Below are 16938 nucleotides of genomic sequence, written 5' to 3'. Positions count from 1 at the left end.
ATCTACATGAGCGCATTACTCACCTTCGAAGATATAAATGGTTGCCGGATGAAGTCTTCTGCTTGCTCGGCTTCCATGCCATGGTCCAGTCAATCTTTGGAGAGAATGGCAAGGTTTAAATATAGCTTCATTTCTTTAATTTTAGTCTTTCGTTGGTTAAATGTCAACTCAGAATTTAGGATTTATTAACAGTAAAAGCTTCAACAACAAAGACAATGTTCGGCAGTCATGAGTTTACTTCGAAGCGACGCTTACACACACGTGGTTTACAACGTTGGACAGTTTTTGAGCAGAAATGTTGAAAAAGTTTTGCCTTAGGAAAGAATATAAACTTACATAATATTGTCTTAAACCATTTCTTACCTTAAGTTGTTCTTATTTGAGGGTTAATTTTGCCTAGTCTTTCATCCGTCTCCCTTGCATAAAATTTTCCAGTACTCGAGCAGAAAAACGTCTGCACCCCTTCGCGTGTCGTAGCAAATAAACTCGTTTCAGATTTGGACACGGTTGCAATTATGCATTAATATGCATTAGGAACAGTAAGCCAATCACTTTGAAGAATGTTGAATGGGAGCGCGCTTTCTAGGGTGTGGTAAGGTCAGTGAATATAACTAGAAATCTGTTCCGATGTGAAATATCAAACCGTAAAATATAAACTGGGCAAATTTCAAAGCCTGCATGCTGCTGCTAAACCGAAGTTCAGTTTAAACACAACCTGCAGAAAGCACGCTTTATGACTCAATGCTATGGGAAATATTGAAAGATTATAGAAATGTTCGGAATTATATTTTAAGTTTGGGTCCACTACTGATTCCTTCAAAACCGTAGGCTTTATGAATGGTTTGAAGCTAACAAAATATTCGTAGTGTTTAGAGGCAAATTAACTGAAATCGTTATTTAAAATGCTTCACTTGGGAACTTAAAAACAGCGAAGGAACCCCTAAAAATAAGCGGGTTTGTTCACAGGGAATATAAATTTTAAGGACTAGTAATCCTCGCTCAGGGTATATAAAGCAGACGAGAACCATTTTATTTTTATTTTATTTTATTTCATGATCATTTTGTCCTGTAGTTGTTTAAATAACCAGAGAATATTCCTGTGTGGGAGTTTGGATGACACACGACTCAACCGTTTCCAGTATAAATTTTAAGTGGAAATAAGAAACCAGGGGACCAATTGCGATGGCTGATTTACACCGAAGTAAATAAATACTAAGCTAAGACTCAAAGAAATGAAAAGATTTCCTTTTTTGTTTATTTCCTTCCCTTTTTTTTTAGTAAATTCACCTTAACACATTCATAAGAGGAATAAATGATTTTAACCAGAATGGCGCTTGCTTCATACCCCAAATCTTTTCACGCTTTGTCTGATTTTCCCTGAGTTCACTTCATCTCACAAATCGATATACAAGATATTTTAAGGGGCAGTGTTACGGTAAAAAAAGTAAATATTAAAAAATACATTAAAGCAAAAGTACAATAGAATAAACTATGAAATAAAAGCTTTTGTATTTGTGTCACTTGATTGTGTCTCCTTCATCTCCCAGCGACGGCAACCTCGCGTATATATTCCAGCTTTACATGTTCACATAATTTCTTAGCAAAAAGGCGCGCTCTTAATGATTCCAAACGTTTGCTGTCGTTTTTTGGCCTTCATGGCAGTCTTTCGAAAGGGAAAGAGATTTTCGGTCGCGTGAGGAGAAGGAAAGGAAACCTTGCTTATTTCTTCCTTGCACGCGCACACGCGTGCACCCAAATTCCTTTCCCCTTCTCTTTTGAAGGCCTGCCACTCAGACTTCCTTTTATTCTTGATAGTTTATGATGCCGACGTCGTTTGGGCGTCTTTTCTGTACCTCTAAATCATAGAATGATAAGAAATAAATCAAAGTATACATAAAAGCTGCTTCGTTCTTTCCTCCTTCTTCCTTTCTTCCCTGGGACTGTTTATGATACTTTGTTCTTACGGACGTTCTATTTAAATTTTAGCGCCAAGCCCATTTAGCACGTAAGAGAGTGGGGAGCGAGTGCGTTAGGCATGCCACACTTCGGTTCCCATTAGAAAAAAAACTATCACCCAAATATTCCTTCCGAAGGCCTTATACGCAAATATAGAAATACGTTTAACGCAACACCTCGTGAAGCTGTAAAGGGACAACACTAATAAAATGAAACCAGCCAACAGGTAAAAAAAAGAGAAGATGAAAAGAAAAAACGAACAAAACGACAAGGACAAAAAAGGGATTAAAAAAAAATACCCGGCAGAGAGTCGATCCCGGGAGCTCTTGCATGCGAAGACTTCTCCTTGTCTACCGCGCTACGTCAGCAAACATGAAAGGGACATTTCAAATTATTATATTTACGGTTTTTCCTCGGTGAGGTTTTGCCGTTTGACGCAGTAATATGTCTAGTCACCTAGTCATACCTACACTGCCGTACCTAGTCATTACCTACTCATCACCTACAATTTTTATTCAATTAAAAGGCGCGACGTTTATTAAATTTTTAGCGTTTCCGATGCGGCGTTTATTTGAAAATCACATTTTCTTTGAATCACTGACAACAATTATTAAAAATTTCGATAAATCATTTGTTAATATTATGCAAAACAGAACGATGTCTTAAGTTCAGTATCGCGCCTTAATACTGAGATATATATTTAAAATTGTCTGGATGTTGTTTTCATTTCCAAGTTGTACCGCGTTTTTTGTTATAAATCCTCGAATAGACGCCGCGTTGTTGTGATAAACTGCGGCGTTTATCGAGAGCAGCGCTCATTGGTGACATTGCTTCCATCTGCGGCGGGCGCGGCGTTTATTCAAGAACGACGGATAATCGAATAAATAAGGTAAGGCTGCTAATGATCACCTAATGATTACCTTGTCATATCTAATCATTACCTGATCATTTCAAATCTGCAGATACGTGTTCTGTAGAACCTCGTAAAGCTAAGTGAAAAGGGCCACGAGTATGAAATTAAGGGCGAAAAAAACTCAGGAAAAATAAGGCAAAAATAGTAGTACTAGGGAGAATCGAGATCTGAATTGAGCGCATGATAGACGACAGCGAATTCTCCAAGTCCAAGATGTTTCAAAAAAGCTTATTCTCCCTTAAAGATTTTGCCTAAAACGCATTCGCTGAACGTATATTACGTCAAAAAGTTTATACCTCGCTAAGCTCGAGCCTTCAACCCTCCATTCTTCAATCTTAACATTATATTTCTAATTGTTCTTTATTCATACTCAAGCAGTCGTTAGATAATCGTAGTTTGTCATACACCTAATCATATCATACCTAAGGATAATTACTAGCCATACCTAGCCATACCTAGTGACATCTGATCATAACTAATAACTCACAACATGTATCACAAAACCTCGTGAAGATCAAATAAAGGGCCAGCAGTGGAATAAAAGGAGAACATATCAAGAGATAAAAAAGCAAACAAAACAAACAAATAACAACAATCGAAAAAACAAAAAAATCGGCTGTGTTAAAGTATGAACCCGGACTGCTTGCATGACAGTTAATCTACCCAGACCACTGAGCCACAGAGGAAAAGACAGAAGATTATATCGAAAATATTGTATTTATAGTATTTTCCCTTTGAATTTTTGCTGGTAAACGCTGTTTAATGCTGATCAAGGCGAATTAAACTTGAATTCAAAGATATTTCCAGAAAATAAGCAGGTTTTTGATTGCAAAAATCCAAACTTCAACGCATGTCATCACCTTTGAAGAACCTACGCCCGACGTAGCCGATAAAACTCACCTGCAATGAAGCAACACAAACGGTTTTCACTCATCCGCCGTCAAAATTCATCGGTAAAATTATTTCTTGATTATGAAATGGCCACAAAAAACAAATGCACTATGACGTCACACTACATGACGTAACCGCGATCATCAACTAGATATATACTGCATACCGTAATTCTCTATTAAGCCCCTCGGGGTTTTATCTATTTCAAGTACGTTCCATGCGTTCAGATAGTTGAGTGTGGCGCGAAGTCAAAGAGCGAGAGGAAAATTTTAAGGAAGGAGATACGAGAGGACCAATCCCTACCCTACCCCTCGCTATTTTTCCTGCTCACATCTTTTAATTTTGCCCCGTCCCCACAATCTGAGTCAACGCCTGGAATAGGCTAGGCTAAATAGAGAAGGGACTTATAGCGCCTTGTCAAACAACCAGAAAATGGTTTTGATTCTCCGTGAACGCAAAGAACAAGAATTTGGAGGTTATAAAGCCGAGGATCGAAAACTAATCCAGTCTTCCAATGTAATTGGGACGTCTACCTCCCGCACTGAGCTCGACATGTTCACACGTTTTCTTAGAAATAAGGTGCGCACTTAATAATTCCAAACGTTTGCTATCTTTTCCTTGGCCTGCGCAGTAGGCATTCAAAAGTGAAAGGAAAGGGATTTAAGTAGGGGAGGGGCAGAGAGAAGGGATGGGGACCCTTCTTATTTCTCCCTCGCACGCTCCTGCTCGTGCGCCCGAATTCCTTTCCCGTTCCCTTTCGAAAGGCCTCCCACTCAGACTATCCTTTTTCCTTGATGTCGATGTCATTTGCGCTCCCTTTTTGCCCCTCGAGATCATAGAACGATAAGAAATAAATCAAAGTTTACATAAAGTCTACCTCGTTCTTTCCTCCTTTTTCCTTCCTTCCTGAGACTGTCTGTAATACTTTACCAGGTTCTTACAGACGTTCTATTTAAATTTTAGCGCTAAGCCCATTGAGTGTGTAAGACAGTGGGGAGCGAGTGCGTTAGGCATGCATACCACACGTCGGTTTCTATTTCGAAAAAATTAAAATTAAAATTTAATCATCACCCAATCATTGGCCTCATACGCAAATACTAGAAATACGTTTAACGCAAAACCTCGTGAGCTGGAAAGGGGCAGCAGCATGAATAAATTGAACCAGCCAATAGGTAAAAAGATTGTTAAAAGTTACAAGTAAAAATCGTCCAAGGCTTTCCTAAATAAAGCTTTAGAATTAATGTTTCTTAAACTTAATGGCACAGAATTAAAAAGCGAGACACCTAAAAAATAAAAACTACGGCGCGCAACTTAATCATATCAGGTCATATCATACCAAGGGATAATTAATCATATCTAGCCATACCTATTCACACTCACGCGCTTAGTACTTGAAAGTATAAGCGCTACATAAATATTTTATTATTAATTTCTATTAGACCTGATCATACCTAATAACTCAGAAATACGTTTATCACAAACTTCGTGAAGCTCAGATAAAGGGCCAGCAGTGGGAATAAAGGGAAAACATACCAAGAGATTAAAAAAAAAGGAAAAAAAGAAACAAACAGGAAAAAAAACTGGACTCAGTTAAAGCTTGAACCCGAACTGCCTGCATGCCATGTAATCTCACAGACCATTGAGCCACGGAAGAATATACGGAAGAAAGATTTAAAAATAATATATTTAGGGCATTCTCCCGTGGATTTTTTGCCCGTCAACGCCGTTTCAAGCTGACTAACGCGTATTAAACGTGAATTCAAAGAAACAGAGCAGAGTTATGATTGGAAAAAAAGCTGAACTTAAACATATATCATCGCCTAAGAACTCATAGGCCCGACAGTACCGATGAACTCTCTGAACTCTTGCCTGTAAAGACGCAAAACAAAGTTTCTCTTACCTCGATCTTTACTCTTCCGCCGTCAAAATTCATCGGTAAAACCATTTCTTGATTAGAAAATAGCCAAAACAACATATGCACCATAACGTCACACTAAATGACGTAACCGCAATTCACACTAAATGACGTAACCGCAAACATCAACCAGAGATATTTTAATTCTCTATTAAGCCCCTCGGGGGTTTATTTATTTCAAGCACGTTCCATGCACTCAGATAGTTCAGTGTGAAGCGAAGTCAGAAAGAGGGTGGGGGGGGGGGGGGAGGGGGGAATGGAGGAAGATACGAGACGACCACCCCCTACCCTACCCTTCGCAATTTTTCCCGCTCACATCTTTTTGCGCCGTCCCCACAATCTGAATTAACGACTGCAATAGGCTAGGCTAAATAGAGAGCAAGGGGATATTGAATTTAGCGAAGCGGATGGCTAAACTGCCTTGTCAAACAACCAGAAGATGGTTTTGATCTTCCTGAACGCAAAGCACAGGAATTTGGAGATCATGCAGCCAAGGATCAACATTCCATTTTAGTACAGGCATACCGGATCTGAGTCTACATGAAGTGTTAACAATCGTGATTAATTAATACAGTCTATCTTATGCAATATGGTTCTAAAAAACTAGGGGGGGAGGGGGGGGGGGGGCTTAAACAGAAAATCTCCTTAATGAAAGAGGGGGGAAAGCTTATTTAAGACGAGGGGCTTCCTTGAAAGAGAGGGCTTAATAAAGAATTAACTGAATGCATAACATGTAACTAAATAGTAAATAGAGTAAATAAAGGTTTTGCACTTAGCCTCGTTTTGAAAGAAGAGGTCTTGGAATTCGGAAACGACCTGTTGGTCAATTAGAAATTTAAAAGATCGTCTATGCTTAAGTGCTATTACATCTGACTATTTCTGCTGCGGATGACTCATCCCTCGGGTTATTCAAATAAACTGGGTCTCCCCGCAACTTACCGGCCAATGTCTGTACATTGAAAAGTAACGTGCATGCTTGTTATATCGCTTAGGGGTGGAAAGGGCAGATTTTGGTCTCACGTAGGGAGTTTAGGAAAGAGAGCCAATATTTTTTGCCCGCAAAGAATTGCTCATCAAAAGGAAAACGCCGACATACAGGCGGTGTTAGAGCATGGTCTCCTTTTCAGGGGTCAAAAACCTGTACCACGCCCGTATTTGTCTCCTTCGGGCGATTGACCTGCACCCATCCAAACCTCTTATTTCATTCCTCCCTATAACCTTCACTACCTATTGTTTTCAGGGATAGGGGCATTGTTATGTCACCCTTCCTATTGTTTTCCCAGCCAATCACAAACCTTGTTTGGAATAGGTGCAGGTCGGCCCTCTTTGGGGCAATATTGTTCCAACAAACATCCCTGTGAGTTCCCCCTGGTCACTAGTATCCCACTTACATTCTAATCGCTTTTGTCGACGGTGAAAGCGACACAAAGTACCCTTCAGATGAACTACAACTTTCAGCCGGCCGGCAAACCGATCAAAGTTACCCGGGCGGTTGTTTGAAGAAGGGCGCTTATGAACTTTTTCTGTTAGTAAATAAGAGTATCATAGTCCCATTTTACAGTTTGCACGTAGAGTTATCAATAAAGTGGCAACAGGAACGAGCCAGGACAATAATCTTAACTCCCCACCGCCCCTTCTCGAAATGGCTTCTGCCAGCTAAAAAGACTACGCTAATAAACGATTCTTTCATATTACTTTTTTTTTTTCACTTTATTTTATAACAGAGATTTCATAGTTACAAAATCGTTTACCAATATGATAGCTACTATGTTACAAAAATAGTACATAAAGGACACTGTTAACATTCACGACCACAGAACAAACGTCTTACACTTAGAGAGATCGCAAACTGAATGGCCTGATTTCACTAGAGGCACTGCCTGCGTAGAGGGCGCTTTTGTCAGGGGCGCGAGCGCGCAAATGAGCGATGAAGCCGCGCGAAGCGCGTGCAAATGAGGGGTGAAACAAAAACGTTTCTCGTTGTTCCCGCCCCATTCTCCTTGATGCTCCCTTACTCTCCCCCTCCTCCCCACCCCACAAAACCGTCAGCTACGCAGGTAACTTGAGACATAAGTAAAAACTTTTGGTTTTTCTTTAAGTCCTGATGAAAACAAATCTATAGCATTGCAGTGTTAATTTATCCTACACAGAGGATCAGCCTATTTTGCCAAAGTGTTTAAACCCAAATCGGAAACACTTCGACAATCAGAACACTTTCCTCACAGTAAAACTACTTTTTTCAAGTAACCTTAGCAAAGACAGGATAGAGTAAAAAAAAACCTAAGAAACAGCAGATTAAGAACATTTGGGCTGAAATTAGGCCAAAATACGCAGCACATAGATAAGAACCACAGACCACTCTAATCTAATGAATAACTTTTTAAACCTATTATCGGTTGAAAATCAGGGGTTCTTCTTATATGTGGGTTTTTAATGTAAGTTCCAACTTAACATTAATGCACGAAAACAATAGATTTTGCGTAGTAGCATTAGATTCATGTCCAGTTCGACTTTTGATCTGAGTTTAAGTCAGACACAAAAACACACTAAAGCAAACAAAAATTCCAACGATGAACGCATTCTTTTCTAGTGGAACTGTGTGGAATCCATTTGGTGGTCTTTTTATTTGGATGTATTCTTTTCTTTTTATAATTTTTTTTCTTTTGGTAATTTTATAGAACGCAGATTTGGAGCCGAGTAACACAAGTGAATGGAATAAGACAACTGCCTAATGACCAACGTGCTCAAGTCATAATTATCACTTATTTTGTATATTTCTGCTTTATGTTGGTCGGTTGAGTCCAACTAGCAGGAAAACTGATATAAATAAACCTTTGTGTAATTGTTTTCTCCAGCCATTATCACATTTTCTAGCCTGTGAAAATGTTAAATTGTTTCGCTGATAGCATAATGAAAACATATTTTGACAGATATGTTCAATCCACACCAATCAGAAAACCGCACATCTCTGGGATTACCGGCTCTTGCTGCCTTCTTTTGGAGTTGACTTGCGTCCTGAATACGTTTGCTGGTAACCATAGGTAGGAGTAGGAGTTTGCGATTGATCCTGATGTTGCTGATAGTACCCGTACTGTGGATATTGTTGGTATCCCTGTTGACTCGGAGTTTGGTTTGAAGGTGTCTGCTGCGTCGGCGTTTGTTGGAGTTGACTGCGCTGTTTGTTTTGCCGCTGTATGTGCTGGGCAGCGACCGCGCCCCACTGTGCAGGCGTAAGCTGAGTAGGCGTTGCCTTCGCTTGCGTTTCATGCTGTTGTTGCCTTGCAACGGCCGCGAGAGCTGAGTACACTTTAGGATCATTGATTCCCCGGGGGAAGTGCTGTTGAAGTTGAGGTAACAGTCGGGAGGGGTCAACGTCGGTGTTAATCGATGGGGTACCCCCCGGTGTGTAGGGGGTATTGCTCTCTGACATGGGCATCCCACGATGACGAGGAGTACCTGGAAATAATAATATAAAGCATATTGTTACTCCATGTTAAGGGATGTATCTTTGTCTATGGTAAACGAGGTAATTTTGCGAAGATTCGACACTGTACACGTGCAGCGTCAACAGCTCTTTAACTTCTAAGAGTGGTAAAAATTCACAAAGAAATCAAAATTTCTATTTGTAAAATTTGACGAAACTGATAGTACAACGTAAAACGTCCGCCAATGAAGTTTCATTTGAATGGCAACACCACAGGTCTTCGTCCACATATCTGAAAGTTAGAGAGATAGATCTTCTCCCCATAACATGGTCTAGGATTAAAGGGGTTAACTCATACTTCACTGTCGAGATATCTGGGAAAAACGATGTTTCTGCCGTCGGTGATTGATTGTCACAGACCCCTGTAAGTCAATTAGGCGTATCAAGAAATGGTCCATTGTACCGACCTGAATTTTCCAATCAACGTTCAAACAATAGGCCCTTTGTTCCAGGTGACACCTGCCCAGATCAAGCCGAAGTTTGTTTGAATAATCGGAAACCTTCGATAACAATACAACGATACAACAATAACAATACAAAACAATACCTATTGTTCTCCAATTCAGGTCGCTTTTCTTGATACGTAACTAGTAATAACCAAAGGTTTGGGAGAGCGGGACACAACAATCGAAGGTCCAACGCTTTTGCTCCATCGCTGTGCTCTGCGTAAGTTTCTCGTGACAGATGGTCAAAACGCACGTGATCAGATTGCGAGGGGCAGAAGGTCGAAACGCGCGTGATCAAATTGCGTTGTGTACATTCAATTCATTCTTAGTGGAAGTCCAAACGAATACTGGCTACATACATGCGGCGCATGCGTAATAACAACCTAGAGATTAGAATTGCGGGCCCACCCCTTCGCCCGCAAAAATTTTGGCGGCACCACAGTCTCGATAATCGAGACAACGCTTGATATACAATCTAACCTCCCGAAAGTGAGCACCAAGATTTAGTGGTCGCTTACTAGAGTCGAACTACTGTAGAGAGGGTCTTTTCGACAGAGAGGTCCGCGGACACACCCTTTTTGGAAGAGAATAAATTGCATGCAATTTCCAAGTTACGATTTGCGTAGTATTATGATGTTACTAGAATTTCTTCGTATACTCCAAGTAGCAATTCGTCGCTTAAAAGACCGTCAAAACAATGGAAAACTGTAAAAACGTCACAACAAAATTTGTTGCGGTCGCTTACTAGAGGAAGTTCCAACTATAACTTTTTGACAGGAGGTCCTGCATGTGGGTTCAGCCAATTCTAGGACTAAAATAAACACCTACCAGGTATAGGGTCTCTGAAGTGTTCCTTGAACCACCGGAACAAACCATTTAAAGTAGCATGTACTCTGCCCCGATATCGAAACCCATCCGGTGTCACACTGACATACTCCACACGGGCCTTAACACGAGGAAGATACCCCAAGAAAAACTTCCCAGGGAAGTCTTTTGTAGTACTCATGAAGTAAGGAATTCTTTGCGGGTGTTTCCGTTTCTCCGCAAGAAGCAACTCTTCCAGCTTGGCTTTGACGCCGTCCACGGCGCGGTAGTTTTTGTGGTTGAGAACTTCTCGAACAAACGACGCCATGGGCTGAATGAACCGCGCGATGATCTCATCAAGATCTTCAAATTCCTACAAAGCAAATTACAATATTCCAAATTTATAGCAGTGAACTAGAGTCAATTTTATTGGCTATTTTTAGGCACCGTGTAAATCTGGGCAACTTCAAAATGGCCAACACAATTTCAACTTACTGATGCAGCATATTAGACTATATATGAACATGAACTCCCAAGGCGAGGCGGATGTTACTTTTTCTCGTCACGCAATCCTCCCTGAGGGAAGGAACGCGTGATGAAACCCTAAGAACCTCTGCGTGGGAGGCTAATATGAACAGCAATCAAATCAAATAAATGAAAGAACCTTTACAGACATATCAGAAGGATTTCCCACACGCACCTCACTGTCAATCCAAAGTGACCGACCAAGGCTAAAAGCGTTCTCTTTGCCTTCCTCTCGCACATCCACATGCTGGTAAACTCCTTCATCAACCTTCCACGTGACAGTCAGGTGATCGGCACCCTGAAGGAAAAAGACACAAGTATACTGGGTTAAGATAGCAAGACCCTGTCATAACTAATACCGCGGTTTCCACTTTACACCACTAAGAATGTCTCTTCAGTTGAAGTGTATTTGAATGTCATTCATCGCGTTTAGCAAAAGGTGCGAAAGAGAAGGCCGGAAATTGGGGCACGCGAGCTAAGCAAGAGGCTGTTGCTTAGTTATTCTATAGTTACTCGCATGTCGATGTTTAAGTTAATGGCTATTAATAAAACAAGAATAGCATCTGACGTTGAATGATAACAGGGTAACGAAAGCGGAGAATTTGTGTCGAAAGTTCCATTTGACCCGGCAGGCGGGAACCTGCGGTTTTTGAAGCACCGGTAGAGTGGCTTGTGTGGTTCCCGCTTACGGGGTTGTTATGGATACCTCCGTGCTATCTCTCGGTTATCTTAGGCCCTACCCCGCTACCTCTTAAGGCCACAGCTCCCAAGCTCATCAATTTGCAATGTTAAACAGGGTAACAATAGGCCCTGGCCCACAGGTTGTTTTTACGGCTACGCCCATTAGAGCGTTGCCAGTCAGCCTCCAGCCAGTCCAACGTAATAGCGACACAAGCGAGAAAAACTGTTTGGTCCCCTGTCAACGTGCAAGGAAATCGTTACATGTCATTGACTGGTTGTCATGGTTACCTTGCTGCTGGGTCTCACAATACATTCTCCTTGGTCCATTTCAGCTAAGAGTCTCTCGGCTTCCTTGAAGGAAATGTTCTTAAATGCCGGGTGTACAATCACACGCTTCACGTATTCTGAATAGCAAGATTGGAATAGCAGGACAGAGTTAACCTCCATTAAAAGCAAAGGAAACTAACTGAGCAAAAAAACTTGCGCTCACTTCAAAGCACTCTTTATTCACTGCCTGCACACAACATGCTTTTGGCGAACTGCCCCCCAAGAACGACCAATCAGGTCAAAATTTCGAAATGTTAGTTCTTGTTGATAGGGGAAAGCAAACAGGAAAAGCTGAAAGGTTTGTACTCATTCATTTCAGTCACCTTGCGAATTAAGATAGTGGCGTTTCCAAGTCAGTGATCAAGGAGGAATTAAGAACAATCTAACTAAGCGATCCTCTCCCCGCTATAGACTACGAGTAGTCCCCATTTCTCCTCAGGGATGGTGGAGCGAGCAAAACGCGAGAGCACGCACGCGTGGGGTGATTTCGCACGCGCTCGTGTTTCGCTCGCTCTACTGTCCCTGAGGAAAAATGGGGACTACTCGTAGTCTATCCCCGCTAGAGCTAAGAGTGCTTTCCTGCAGTCGAATTACACACGTAAGAATAGAAAAGATCAAGTTATCAGGTCCGTCAGTGGAAGTGTGTACTCACTTGGTCTGTTTGCTTTCTTTTTGGCCGCTTCATCTTCCTTTTTATCAGCGTCAGCAGAATCGTGATCATAATACAAATCTTTAAGAGGACTGAGCAACAAAAATAATTAGTATCATTTACTGTGTAACTGCAGATCCCTTTATCAGTTACAGAGAACTAGAAAGAGACCCATATCAAAGCCCATGGTTACCTAAAGCAAAATCTATAACTACAAAAAAGTTGGTGGTTCGTGATACACCAATCGCTAGCAACTTCGGTGGTGCTAATAGTCCCACTTAGTAAATCGACACTATCGCCAGATAAAGGTCTGCAGTACGCCGTCGAAAGGTCGCGATCAATAACCATGCAGGTGACTATCATGAAACAAACGATAAAAGGAAGACATAAATGAACCCGTCACACATACCAGGATGAGTACTACGTTTCATACAAATCAGTTATTAAAAAACCCATTTACTTTCATCCTCACAGTTCTAATATCATAATACATATTCTTCCACACACTTTATCTGAAACTGGCAGAGAGAATATGTCCAAGACTAAAGACACCTAACTCTTAACAACACTTTTGCTAACCTTTTGACAGCTATATTAGCCTGTTATAGGCGGCTAGAGATCTTTGAGGCATTGGAAATAAAGAAGCCAAGAGCACGGGTTGGGGGGCGGGGGTGGGGGGCAAAATCTTTCTTTGCTCCCCCCTTCATTCCGCGCGCCGAGCCCCCCACTATGTTAAAGCTGATTTCCACTGTCGCGTAATTTTTCCGTGCGTACGCGCGTTAATAAAATAGAGATACGTGTGGCCTTTCATACATTACCTCTATTTCATTTACGCGCGTAAATTTTACGTACGTTCGCACGGAAAAATTACGCGACAGTGAAAATTAACCTTTATGCATAAAAGGGGTTAGTAAAAATGCTTTAAAATGCATATGTTCTGTAATATTCATTAATTGTCACATGTGATCAAGGTACCTGTATTTTCCTTCTTTATCGGCTAGGTCGGACGAACGACAGGTCAGATCAAGTTGTAGCCGCTCCATGTTTATGCGCGTCACTCGACAATGCAGAGTCATGCCCACCTGAAAATAAGAAAAAAAAACTTGACAATGTGTCTCTGGCATGAAGCAAGTGGTGCCTTGGCATCTAAACTTTTTGTAGGTATAAATGTATGCGTTATTGACGAAGCATGAGCTCCAGATGGATGTTTATTGGCCAAGTTCCTTTTTGCGTTTTAATGGACTGAAATGAAGTGAAGGTCAATAAAACGCAAAAAAGAACGAGGCCAATAACCCGAACTTTGTCTTTCGGGATTAACGCGGGGTATCCCGAGCCGGCAAGTTGGGCTGGGTAGCCAATCAGAACGCAGGATTCGCTTCATGTTGCCCGCACGCGGATTCAGGAATATAATAACAAGTTCAATACCTCTTACTGAAAGAGTTCAGGGTTGAGTGTAAGTTACGGGGCGAGTTTTTTCTTAGCGTGTGACTGTATGGGTCGCATTTCTCACGGCCCTGCATGAGCCATGAATTCCTTCAAGAAAATAAGGTTCCGTGACTCTAGCACGTTCTCAGATCAAGTTCCAAAGAACAAAATCAGGTGAAACAGTAGACATGTGTAATTACATAAACTGCGAAGAAGCTTTGGGGGAAACCGCGAGAGGTCACGCAAGAGCAGCACGCGAAAGGAGGCGCGAGAGCTAGACCCTCGTGGCTGCGCCTCTCGCTCGCTCGCACGTTCTCTCGCCACTCGAAATGAAGAGCTTGCTTAAAGAATAAATTTCAATAATCTTAATCAAGAATTGATTCTAGGCAATCACGTGACTGAGGTTACCTTGACTCTTTCATGAGGGGTGGTTATATGCTTATCGCTTATCATCTTAGTAGCGATAAATCCTGAAAGACCATTCTCCATTCTTGTGCGAACCCCAATCGCCTGCCCAGCACAGCTTCCATTATCAAGATGTGTCCACACCTACACGTACACAAAAAGAAACACTGAAGTTTATACTCAGCCCAAAATTTACAATTCTGCGAGATTTCTCAAAGACGCACAGCCAACCTTCCACCACTTGGACTGTGGCAGGATTAGACCTTGACTGCAGAACGGAAGGTCACGGGTTCGGGTGGCGGTTTCGATTCCTGGGACAGGGTAAGGGTCTTAAAATAGCTGAGAAATAAAGGTACTGCCTTTTCCCTGGCTAGATGACCACATAAAAAGGTGGTCTCTTTCGTCTTCAGGAGGAGACCTAAAGAAAGTCACTCGCGTGGACAGCAACTTTGCAAATTCATTGGAACAAAAGAAAATGTTTAGTTAAGAAAAAGGTTCCACTCCCACAGGATTGGTTTGGAACACCAACATGGCGGATGTGACATCGTGCGAAAACGCTCCATAAACTGACACTCAGAAATGTGTTTTTTTTGTGGGGGGGGGGGGGGGAGGGTGTGCTTTGCACTACCACCACGGGTGGAGTTTTTACGTCGCTTAGATCAGAGGGGACACTGCCATTGGCCCTTATTCCTGACAGGTTGGGGGTGCACTAAATTCTATCAGGGTGGAGTTCCTACCTTGATTAGATTGGGGAAAGTGTCCTGCAGACAGAAAGGACAATGCCATTGGCCAGTCTCGTTATTCCTGACAAGTTTTTTTACTTTTATTTGGGGGGGGGGGGGGGAGATGTGGGGAAGCACTTAATTCTACCAGGGAAGAGTTCATACCTCGCTTATATCGGGGAAGGTATCCTGCAGACAGAAAGGACACTGCCATTGGCCAGTCTCGTCATTTCTGACAGGTTGGGCCTGATCAATAACGTCACGTGGTGGCTTCCTGTTCGCAAACCCGGTCACATTACACACCACCAGCTTGCCAACATAAAGAGAGTCGTTGGTTTCCCCTGTCAATAATCTGAAGCGCTCCTCTACCGACAGGGAGCGGTACGGGGGGCGTCGCTCCCTGTACTGACCAAACAGCTCATCTCGAATGTCGTACAATGTCAATCCTTTGTTGCCATATCCTTGTCGTTCAAGCTCTTCTGCAAAAGCATCGAGATCTAAGTCTCTTAGCCGATCTGGAGCTTCAAGAATTTCTTCCAAGGCTGCTGACGGGTTTGAATCCATTGTGGCCTGCTCAATAGATAGAGAACAAACTTGTTAATAATTCACTTGAGATTGTAGCTGCTAAGAATAACAAAACGACATCTCTATCATTGGCTGGGTTAAAGCTTTTCTAATTCTACTTCTAATCATGTTATCTGCAAAGGGGATATCCCATCACGGCAGAAGATAGGCTATGGTCTAACTAAAGCAAGATAGGCTTGCTCTTTTACGTTTTCTGGGCACTTATTTAGGTTTCTTCTTTTAAAGCCAACTGATCTGTTGGCTTTGCCTATCATTCCAGCAATATGAACATCCCAGTTTAGATCACTGGATAGCTCAACTCCAAGGTATTAGTGGTGATCAACAGCTTCCAAGGGTTCTGCGTGGATGGTGTATTATTGGTATTCAACAAGAGATTTCGAGCACGAGACTCTAAGGATGGTGCACTTCTTTGGATTAAATTACCGCCATTTGCCATGTGTCTGCCCAATGTACAAGTGTGTTTAGGTCTTGCTGTACTAGTAGTGACTCTGCATCATTGCAATCTTTGAATACACCACACAAAACAGCCTCGTCCGCTTGTGTTTTCGCCGATATCGTTTAGCTTTACAACTTATAGCCCGCATGGCCGGCTTTTGAAGGGAAAAGGCAATTAACGCGTGTGAGAAAGCGTTGAGCGTGCGAGGAAGGAGGGGAAGGTACTTCCCCTACCTCCTTACTCGCGCGCATTAATTCCCCTTTTTTGACTTCAAATTGCTGTCACGCTGGTTTCGCTACCTCATCATATTCAAGCGCGTCAACAGCCATCGCGCAAGAACGCGATAGGCGCGCAAGGAAGAAAGGGATGAAGGGAATTTCCCCCTTCCTCCTTACTCGCGCGCCTGAATTCCCAACAGCTGCCACGCAACTTCCACGCAGGCTAATTTCGTTACCTCGTCATACTCAAGCGCGTCAACAGCCATTTTCTTGGCCCACTCATATGTTTCAGGATGTACTCTAGACCCATCAAGCACTTCTATGTAGTTTGTAGTTGTGTCGCTGATGGCTGCTGTGTCAATCTTAATGAATCCCGCACAGTTTAGAAAGACCTGAGGTCCCAGTCCACACACGGTCACCAGCTGCGAGCGATTCTCCAACCTGGTACACTGCTGCCTTAAGCTCTGAAAAAAAAAAGGTTAAAAAGTGATTCTCAAAACAAACTCCACAGCAAAAAATATTAACTAACCTGTTAACTACAATGTTTTGAAAACAA

At 42.1% G+C, this 16938-nt stretch overlaps 1 protein-coding gene across 1 annotated transcript in view; it reads right to left on the bottom strand.

Annotated features, from left to right (window-relative positions):
- Window positions 1–7699: 7699 nt before the first annotated feature.
- The window catches only part of LOC140952783 (transcription elongation factor SPT6-like), a 36027-nt gene continuing 26788 nt past the window's right edge, over window positions 7700–16938 (bottom strand). Inside the window, exons 22-30 of the mRNA XM_073402229.1 lie at window positions 16619–16846; window positions 15309–15713; window positions 14425–14565; window positions 13567–13673; window positions 12595–12683; window positions 11904–12019; window positions 11110–11232; window positions 10434–10782; window positions 7700–9131 (exon numbers count right to left, since the gene is read on the bottom strand). Of these exons, the coding sequence (XP_073258330.1) occupies window positions 8650–9131; window positions 10434–10782; window positions 11110–11232; window positions 11904–12019; window positions 12595–12683; window positions 13567–13673; window positions 14425–14565; window positions 15309–15713; window positions 16619–16846 (2040 nt within the window). The 3' untranslated portion in view covers window positions 7700–8649. The remainder of the gene's footprint in view (window positions 9132–10433; window positions 10783–11109; window positions 11233–11903; window positions 12020–12594; window positions 12684–13566; window positions 13674–14424; window positions 14566–15308; window positions 15714–16618; window positions 16847–16938) is intronic.

Source organism: Porites lutea, chromosome 11 (assembly GCF_958299795.1).
Source record: "Porites lutea chromosome 11, jaPorLute2.1, whole genome shotgun sequence".
NCBI lineage: Eukaryota > Metazoa > Cnidaria > Anthozoa > Scleractinia > Poritidae > Porites > Porites lutea.
This window is presented reverse-complemented; position numbering and strand designations above follow the sequence as displayed.